The 10,651-nt window shown below is 36.6% G+C and overlaps 1 protein-coding gene across 1 annotated transcript; it reads right to left on the bottom strand.

Moving 5' to 3' along the window:
* Positions 1-5,854: 5,854 nt before the first annotated feature.
* On the bottom strand, positions 5,855-6,799 carry Or5p69 (olfactory receptor family 5 subfamily P member 69). The gene has a single exon (NM_001000229.1). It carries the CDS (start codon positions 6,797-6,799, stop codon positions 5,855-5,857), a length of 945 nt encoding a protein of 314 aa, NP_001000229.1.
* Between the last annotated feature and the right edge of the window lie 3,852 nt (positions 6,800-10,651).

Raw genomic sequence — 10,651 nt, 5'->3', positions numbered from 1 at the left:
TGTTTAGCTCTGAACCCCATTTTTAATAGGGTTATCTGCCTCTGTGGAGTCTAACTTCATGAGTTCTTTGTATATTTTGGATATTAGCCTCTATTAGGTGTAGGATTGATAAAGATCCTTTCTCAATCTGTTGGTTGCCATTTTGTCCTAATGACAGTGTCCTTTGCCTTACAGAAGCTTTGCAGTTTTATGAGATCCCATTTGTCAATTTTTGATCTTAGAGCATAAGCCATTGGTTCTGTTCCGGAAATTTTCTCCCATGCCCATGTGTTTGAGTTTCTTCCCCACTTTTTTCTTATATTATTTTGAATGTATCTAGTTTGATGTGGAGGTCCTTGATCCACTTAGACTTAAGTGATAAGAATGGATGGATTTCCATTCTTCTACATGCTGACCTCCAGTTGAATTACCATTTGTTGAAAATGTTATCTTTTTTTCCATTGGATGGTTTTAGCTCCTTTGTCAAAAATCAAGTGACTGTAGGTGTGTGGGTTCATTTCTGGGTCTTCAATTCTATTCCACTGGTCTATCTGTCTGTCTCTGTACCAATACCATACAGTTTTTCTCACTGCTGCTCTGTAATACTGCTTGAGGTCAGGGATGGTGATTCCTCCAGAAGTTCTTTTGTTGCTAAGGGTAGTTTTTGCTATCCTTATTTATTGTTAATCCAAATGAATTTGTAAATTGCTCTTTCTAACTCTATGAAGAATTGAGTTGCAATTTTGATGGGGATTGCATTGAATCTGTGAATTGCTTTTGGCAAAATGGCCATTTTTACTATATTAATCCTGCCAATCCATGAGCATTGGATGCCTTTCCATCTTCTGAGATTTTCTATTTTTTTTCTTCAGAGACTTGAAGTTCTTGCCATATGGATCTTTACTTGCTTTATTAGATCCACACTGACCTATTTTATATTATTTGCGACTATTGTGAAGGGTGTCATTTTGCTAATTTCTTTCTCAGCCTCTCAGTCTATTTTCTTGGATACTACAATGGCTACAGCAGGTTGTTACTTGGGACCATTTGCTTGGAAAATTTTTTGTTATCTTTTTACTTTTAGCTAACATCTGTCTTTGAACCTTAGGTCTGTTTCCTGTATGCAACAAAATGCTCCATCTCTTCTTTACATATCCAATCTGTTACCCTATGTCTTTTCATTGGCGAATTGAGTCCACTGATTTTGACAGTTATTAGGGACCAATGATTGCTGCTTCTTGTTATTTTTGCTATTTTGTTAGAGGTGGAATATTTTTTGTACATTTCTCTTCTTTCTAGTTTGCTGTGAAAGATTAATTTCTTGCTTTCTCTTGGGTGTAGCCCACCTTGTGTTATATTTTTCTTATATTATTCTCTGTAGGACTGGATTTGTAGAAAATATTGTTTGAATTTGGTTTTCTCTTGGGATACCTTGGTTTCTCCTTCTATGGTAATTGTGAGTTTTCCTGTGTATAGTAACCTGGGGTACAGTTTTGTTCTCTTTGGGTCTGTATGACATCTGCCCAGGATCTTCCGGCTTTTAGATTCTCTTTTGAAAAGTCTGGTGTAGGTTGGGGATTTAGTTCAGTGGTAGAGCGCTTGCCTAGGGAGCGCAAGGCCCTGGGTTCGGTCCCCAGCTCCGGAAAAGTCTGGTGTAATTCTGATGGCTCTGCCTTTATATGTTACTTGACATTTTCCCCTTACTGCTTTCAATATTCTTTCTTTTATTCTGTGCATTTGGTGTTTCAATTATTATGTGACAAGAGGAATTTTTTTCTGTTCCCATCTGTTTGGTGTTCTGTAGACTTCTTTTGTCTTTATGGGCATTTCTGTTTTTAAGTTAGAAAAGTTTTCTTCTATAAGTTTTTTGATGTTTGCTGGCCCTTTGTGTTGGGAATCTTCACTCTCTTCTACACCTATTATTCTCAGGTTTGGTCTTTTCATTGTTTTCTGGTTTTCTTGAATCTTTTGCAATAGGAGCTTTTTGCTGTTTGTATTTTCCATGACTATTGTGTCAGTGTCTTCTATTTTATCTTCTCCAACTGAGATTCTCTATTCTATCTCTTTATTTTATTGGTGTTGCTTGCATTTGTGACTCATGTTCTCTTTACTAGATTTTTCATCTCCAGGTCTTTCTGACTTTGAGTTTTCTTTAATAATTCTATTTTCATTTTTAGATCCTGGACAGTTTTGTTCAGTTCCTTCACTTGTTTGATCATGTCCTTTGTATTTCTTCTGTATTTCTTTAAGGAATTTATTGTTTCTTTTTTAAGGGCTTCTACTTGTTCATTTTTGTTCTCCTGTATTTCTTTAAGGGAATCATTTATGTCCTTCTTAAAGTCCTCTATCATCTTCATGAAATGAGGATTTGGATTCGAATCTTGTTTTATAGGTGTGTTTGGGTATTCAGGACTTCTTTGGTGAATGAAGTAGGTTCTGATGTCAACATTCCAAATTTGTTTATGTTGCTTATGTGCTTAAGATTTCCTCTTGTCATCTGGTCATATCTGATGTTATCTGGCTTCCCTGTCTCTGACTGGAGCCTCACCTTGTGACCCTGGGGTTCCTGTGATCCTGTGATCCTGGATGTGTCAGAATGCCTCGGGAGTTGAGCTACAACTGGGATGTGTGTTATGTGGGATAGGGTGCAGCATTGGAGATTTATTCCTGACACAGTTAGGAATTGGAAGGTGTGCAGGTCTCTTACTGGTTGGGGAATCTGGTACTAATTTCTTGTAAGAAAATTGATATGTTTCATAGTAGGAAATTTTTAAAAAGTCCTAAAAGAAGTCTTTTCTGTAACTCCTTTTTTCTGTGTTTTGCATCAGACCTCCCGGCCCTGCTAATCATTTCACCCCTCATATCCACCCTTCATATTTTCAAATTTTCCCCAAAATAAAAAGTACACACACACACACACACACACACACACACACACACACACGGAGAGGGAGGGGGAGAATGAGGGAGAGAGAGAGAGAGAGAGAGAGAGAGAGAGAGAGAGAGAACGAGCGAAAACATGGAAACTATGTATTTTTTGGAGTCATAGTATGTCATAGTATATGTTACATTTACTGCTTTGTCCCCACATCTTAACTTGCAAATGTTCACTGCAGTGAGTTAATGGTCAGGTTCAAGATCTCTGGCTTCTGTGATACCATAAATATTACACCCTCACTGGGTCTCCTCATGCTTATCTTGTTGTTGCCTTGTGTCATGGAGCTTTATGACAGCAGGCTTGGCCCTTTCTTATGTTCCAACTATTCGCAGATGATATAGATTTAGGGGTAAGAAATACTGGACCTGAGCCTGGATGTTAACTGAACTGAGCTCTCCTGTCCTCATCTGGCTAGGCTAACAATATCCCCATCTTCAGCTGGCAGAGTCAGCCCTCCTGATCTCATAGCCTCAGCATTGGCTCTCCAGCACCCATGCCTCCAGGGCCAACCAACATTACTGTGCTGTTTAGTAAAAGTGCAAAGTCTGCTCTACTAGTGCTCTACTCCCTTTGAGGCAGTAGTCCAGCTCTTCTACCTACACATCCCCAGGGCTGACTCACCCATAACCTCCACCATCATGTCCAGCTACACTGTTGCCAAGGCTAGGGGCTGGGTCCACTCTTTCAAGTGCTTTCCTACTCTCACGACCTCGTGGTCCGTTCTCCTGACTTCTGCAGGTGGCAAAAGGTTCCATATGTCCTTTATGTACAACAACACATAGACATCAAAAGTCAGAAGAGCCCTTATTCTTTATGAAAAGTTCTTTCTGGAATATTCTGTCAGATCTTTGAAATTATTTTACAGATAGATACAGGACAACCATTGACCCATTAAATCCATCTACATGTTTTTGTTTTGTATTTATTTTATTGTTGAACCAAGTACATACAAAAGTTCTGTTACTGAATAAAACAATTTTCTTGAAATTAATTGTTCAGTGGAGAGTACACTAGAGAATCACTGAACTTTTAAAACAAAGAATGCAGTGGGAAAGAAAAATAAAGATATGCATAGTAAAGATAGCTGTGGCATGAGTGTGAGTTGTTAGCCTTTGTAGGCTTGCAATGAAGTCCCCAAGAGGCAAGTAGTATTAAAGCAGGATCATATTAAGTGTTTAAGGGAAAAATGAATATCTGGATTCTATTCAAAAGTGAATGGAAAGATTTTAAAATATCTATGGCCTAATATAACAATGTTTTAAAAATCTGTGTTGTACAATTTGTATTGTGAATATATCAAGTACAATAACCACTAGCTGGGAAAGACACCTTCTATTGCTATGGTGACAAAAAACCCATAGGAATAAACAACAACTTTCTTACTGTATCTAGGTCTAACTTCACAAGATAAAAATCATACCTAACACTACTATCAGGGCCAAAACCTGTGCTAAGCAGGTCATAGAGCCTAGGTGTGAGCTTTCAAAACCTCTATTCGAGGTTCTTAAATGCTTCAACTTCCCTTCTAGCATACCCATCAGAAATAGGAGAGAAAGAAGGTTAGTAGGAAAAGGAGAATTTGTATCTATTTAGAAGTAGTACCTTGAGGCATTCCCACTCTTCATTGTCAAAATACCAGCAGTCCAGTTTAATAAAAAATATAAACATGAAAGAGTAGGGGTGGCTCAATCCAACAGAAAATGCAACATTCTGCTGAATCAGTGTAAGTCAGCAGAAGTGGCCAGAATCAGCCGGAATACCATGAGAAGTTCTTTGGTGTGTTTCTCTCTATGAAGTCAAGATCAACAAAGACCAGTGAAGCACTGCATGGCATAGCAATGCAAGAACATCCTCTCACTGTTTCTGGGGTTCTACTTATATTCTTTCTAAACATCATATACCCTCTCAAGTATCCGTTTTCAGCAAAACATCACATGCCTTCTCACAAGACAGCTTCAAGAAAAACATCATGTGCTCTCTCATAAGACAGCTTCCAGAAAAACACTACATGACACAACTGAGCTTTAAAAAAACTCAGAAACTTCTACTTCACCTAGGGAACAGCACATTATCTTGATTTCTCTAAATGGATGTAGTATCAAACCAGCTTGCAATGAATTATCATTGTACCCATAAATCAGTACATCTCCCAACTCTCATCAGCAGGCTTCTTTTTGTAGTAGATTGTGATTAACATTAATTTATCAATGTGCAGATACTTAGAGACTTTGGCGATTACTATGGCTTAGCACTATATGGAACATCTATATCATAACTCTTTCTTTCCAAGCTCAGGAAGCATCATGAGAATGTGACTCGAAAGAATACAGGAGCCAGAGCTGGTTGAGGACTACAAATAAACAATGTTTTCAGGACACAAGAGAATCATTGCTAATATAATCTCATGTTAGCTGTGTTAACATGCACAAGCTCAAACCAGGCAAAATCTCAGCATGGAGAGGGAACATAGGCCTGATGTCACTGGTAGTTGTGGAGTTATTGGCAACTGATGTCTTACAGAAGAAGGAAAGTCAGTTTTATATAAGGGTACAGCCCCTGTCATGTTAACCATACTTCAGTCAAAGCCTAAATATCTTACTATGTACAGATAGCACAAGACAGTTTAGCAAAAAAGAGTAGTTGGATGTGTAGGAGATGGAGTTATAATGAAAAGAATTCGGAAAGAGGGTGAAAACACACACACACAGTACTATATACAAAATGTAATATATAATACACCATACTATGTATTATATTTTCCAAAACACAATAAAAATACAAAAGAGAAATGCAGTAAAAGATATATATACAGGGAGAAGGGGGAGATAAGGACAAAAGGACTAAGAAGAAGGTAAATGATCAAATCTGAGATGATGATCCCATTATTCTGGGGCCCTTGCCATTATTATATTAGGTTTTATAAAACAACAAATGAGTCTAAGAAAATATTTTCTTATCAAGCAGTCTCTTCAGAGCACCCTTAATCTCATTATTTCTAAGGCTATAGATAAGGGGGTTCAACATGGGGATCACCACCATGTAGAACAGAGAGACCACTTTCTTCTGATCAGTGGAGTAGTTGGACTTGGGGATCACATAGATGAACATTACAGTCCCATAGAAAAGAGTGACTGCAGTGAGATGGGAGGTGCAGGTGGAGAAGGCCTTGTGCTGACCCTCAGTGGAGCGCATCTTCAGGATGGTGATGAGGATGTAGGTGTAGGAAATGGCTATGACAAACACTGTTAGCATAGTAACTGAGCCAGCAGAAAATGAGGTAACAACTACAAAGACACTGACATCAGAACAGGAGAGCTCCACCAAAGGAGCAAAATCACAGAAAAAGTGATTGACTCTATTTGGTCCACAGAAGATAAAGGAAAAGAAGGAAAGGAGGAAGGAAGAAGCATTAAGAAACCCACCTATATAAGATCCTACAACCAACTGGATACAGACTTGTGTGGACATTTTGGTGGAATAAAGCAGTGGGTTACAGATTGCTACAAAGCGATCATAAGCCATGGCAGCTAGAAGGAAGCATTCAACTGTCCCAAAGAAAGCAGCTGAACCAAACTGAATAGAACATCCGAGGTAGGAGATGGTATTTTGCTTCACCAGGAAGTTGGCAAGCATATTAGGTGTGACAGAAGATGAATAAGCTATGTCTACAGAAGCCAAGTGACTGAGAAAAAAGTACATGGGGTGATGGAGCTGGGGGGAGACTCTGATGAGAAGGATGGTGCTGAGGTTCCCAGACATGGTTACTACATATATGCACAGGATGATGGTGAAGAGAATGACTTTAAGGACTGGGTCATCTGTTAAGCCTAATAAAATGAACTCTGTCACTGCAGTGTGGTTCCCATCTTCTAGGAAAGCCATGGGGCAGTGTAGTTGATGCCAGATCAGGGCTGTGATGAAGAAAGTACAGGAAGGGACTTACAAATAGGTTTTTTCTTTTCATTTAATACTGACCACAGAAACATTCTTAACTAATATACCATTTTAAATTGCATCAATAATGGATGTTTTACTGAGTTTGCCAGTTTGTACATTTATGCGTAATAATTCCTTCAAATTATTTAAGCAGAAATACTAGAAATGTAGTAAAAATCAAAATGCTTATTTACATTCATTACAGTAATACGTATCTAATTGTCTGAATGATAAAATTTAAATTTTTGAGACTTGGCCCAGTGAAATGACTTGGAAAATAAAGATTCTTATTCTCAAGCTACAGCTCACAGCTACAGTGTGACTCCTAGAACTTACAAGATGGGAAGAGCGAACCAACTCCTGAAGGTTTTCTTTGCTATCCTCATGTATGCTATGTTACCAATACCACCCCCTCACATAAATAAATAAATAAATAAATAAATAAATAAAGTGAGCTTTAAGAAAGTAACAATGTATTTATATTAAGTATAACAAAATAACAAAATATAAAAGCATAAAATTATGAACTTAAATTATGACTTAAATATTTCTCTTTTATTAAATGTTTACTACATCACTAGCACAATCAAATTAACTTGTATATTTTCCAATTTTAATTTCCATCAAATAGCATTTTCCTTTTTTATTGTTTCCATTTTAAAGCAGAAAAGATTTTAAGTAACACACATGTATATGTATAAATGTGTATATATATACAAATATATATACTCACATATGTATATATATGCACACATATATATGTACACACACATACACACACATATATATGAAATAATTAATTTATGGGTTTTCAGAGATGGCTCAGTAATTTAGATCATTTTCTGCATTTGCAAAGGGCTTGGATTTGATCTCCAACACCCTTCTCCCACTAGTCTGTATTTCCAGTTCTGGGGACCTACTGCTTTCTTCTGGGCTTTGCAGGCACCATACATGCATGTGGTGCAATATGTGTATGCATGCAACATTCACACACACAAAATAAAAGTAACAAGCAGAGAAGTAGATATGAGCATAGGTGGGTTAAACTCAGAGTATTTCTTTTAGTATCTGTACCATATATGAAGAGTGGTTATGTAGTAAAGGGCACATCAGGCTTTCTGGTAGTTATGACACAGATGTGCTTTGTTGCTAACACTGCATACAGAGTACATTGTTTCTCTATGCAAAAGTCATGTCTTGATCAACTTTTAAAAAGGTAATAACTTTTCTTGTTAAAACGTTGAAGAAACAAAAGAAATATCACTTTAAAATTCCAAATGGAACCTCACATTTTAAGCCCATTAAATATTTAAATACTTCTAAATAGAACATCTCTTCTCAAAATTATTTCAGGTTGGTGAACATTATAAGACATTAAACTAAGTGTTAAAACAAGCTACTTTGAGGGGTTGGGGATTTAGCTTAGCGGTACAGCGCTTGCCTAGCGAGCACAAGGCCCTGGGTTCGGTCCCCAGCCCCAGAAAAAAAAAAAAAAAAAAACAAGCTACTTTGTTCCATTCATGTGCATTAATTTTTCTTTCAGTATTTTAGTGTTTGTTGTAGCATAAAAACTCTATATGTACTTTTGTGATTATAGAGAGGTATGTGGGGTAATTATTTTAGACATGAACAACTTTTACTGACTAGAGTATAAGATGGCATTGCTACTTAGAAATTAGCCTACAGAAAGAAGTATATTAGATTGTCAGTAATATTTAACATTTCATAATCATTGAACAAATTATGAACATTTAGCACATTATTAGTATTTATGAAGACACACCAAACCACTTCCCAATGTCACAGTCCTTTCTAACAGGAACATGGAATAAATTCACATAATTTTCAATAGAAGACACTCATCTATAAATATTCAAACAAAGAAGTTAAGTAATTTACCAAGTTTCTCTTATACCTTACTTTTGACGTTTATATCCTCATTCGTCCACATTGGTGCCTGTGATGATGGAACATTCAGTGCATAAACAAAGCATAAAAATGCACATGATATTCCCTGACAATAAGCCACAAAGGCACTTCAAAGCTAGTGAATATTTTAGCCTTTTGCTGAATACTATGTAACATGACCTTTGAAGGTCATGCTGGTTTCTGATCTCAACAATGGATAGGTAAACATGAAACATAGTCTATGAAAACATAGTTTTATGCTTGATCACTCTGGATAATTTACTAATGAAATACCAGGTGATTCTATGAAAGTTTGGTTTGTGATGTCCTCTTATATTTAATAACTCTGATTCCACGTGACTTGTTCTTCCACTATGGTTTGTAAATAAATATATTTCAAAGAGTACAGTGTCTCCATTTACCAATAGTCAAAATCTTACTTCCTTAAGTAAGAATTCATTTCACAATAAAAGTTCAAGTTACTATGTTTTATAGCTATAAAGCTGTCCCCACTCTTTGTTTGTCACTGAGGATAAGTCTCTGCAGACAGTCTGAATTCCAGTTTTAATTCAATCATCGGGGATCATTACCTCATTCCCAGTGAGTACTGAGCAGTTTATTACACACAAACACAATTAATTTTCAAAGAGTCTGTCAAACTCAAGCAATCTTGTTTTCCTCTTTATGTAAGTATGATTTTACTTGATAATTATGGAATGTACATCATGAAAATTTTTCTTAGGTAAATATTCTTGCAAGTTGATATTGATTTCACTTTAGTGAATGCTAGAAGACATTAAACTAATCATGGAAAATGAACTATTTTTGTTCCATTCCTGTTAACTAATTTTTCTTTCATTATTTTAGTGGTTCATGTAATATACTCTATTACATAATTTGGCAAATATAGGGAGGTATGAGATACAAAGTTAAATAATTGTTTTAGGAACACAATTCTTATAGGCAAGAGTATAAAATGTCATGATTACTTAGATACTGCAGAGAAAGAAGTGGGTATGATTTTCAAGGAATTAGTATTTTAAACACATGACACCTGGGTCTCAGCTTACATGCTATAATGGTGGATTGAAGCCACAGTTATCCTTCCTCTGAAAATTCAGCCCAACTCTTTTTCTTTTAATTTATTTTGATTAAAGTCTACACCGAGACTTTGATATCACCATGAAAAAAGTAGATGAATATTAAGTGTCGGTCATCTTCCATTCAAAGTGTCTCTTGTCCCTGCTGGCAGAGGAAAGGCAGAGACAGGATCATCACTGCAAGATAGCTGGTCTACTAGCCTGGAGTATGAATCAGTAAATGACAGAAAGGACTCAGTATCAAAAATGTTGGAGGATCAGGACTGACAGTGACATTGCCTTCTGACCTTCATATGCATACTAGGACTCACATGAACAAATGCACACTTCATGCAGGTATATATCATACACAAATATAATATATATCAGTCAAAACTCCCTTTCTTCAGCCTGATGAAAATGTAAAATAGTATCATGTAATCCACGTTAACCTTGTATTTGCTAGGCAGCTAAGAAAGACCTTGAACTTTTGATTTTCCAGTCTCCATCTCCCAAATACTTAATTTACAGGTATCCAACACTCAGATTATGTTGTATTTGGGACCTAGCATATGACTGTATGCATGTCAGGCAGGTATTCTACCAATTGGGCTACATTCACATAGACACACACACACACACACACACACACACACACACACACACCCCACGTCACAATCTTCTGTTTTACAGATGAGAGTGAGCAGAAATTGAGGAGCTTAAAGTATTTTTGTAAAAGTAAATTTATGGGTTACATAATAATTTAAGATTATGTCTCAGGGGGTTGTGGATTTAGCTCAATGGTAGAGCG

Source organism: Rattus norvegicus, chromosome 1 (assembly GCF_036323735.1).
Source record: "Rattus norvegicus strain BN/NHsdMcwi chromosome 1, GRCr8, whole genome shotgun sequence".
Lineage (NCBI taxonomy): Eukaryota > Metazoa > Chordata > Mammalia > Rodentia > Muridae > Rattus > Rattus norvegicus.
The sequence above is the reverse complement of the archived record's forward strand: the minus strand, read 5'-3'. Positions and strand labels throughout refer to the sequence as shown.

Excerpts from the sequence above, each read along its gene's own strand:
- Or5p69 (NM_001000229.1), bottom strand. The coding sequence starts at position 6,799 with ATGGCTTTCCTAGAAGATGGGAACCACACTGCAGTGACAGAGTTCATT.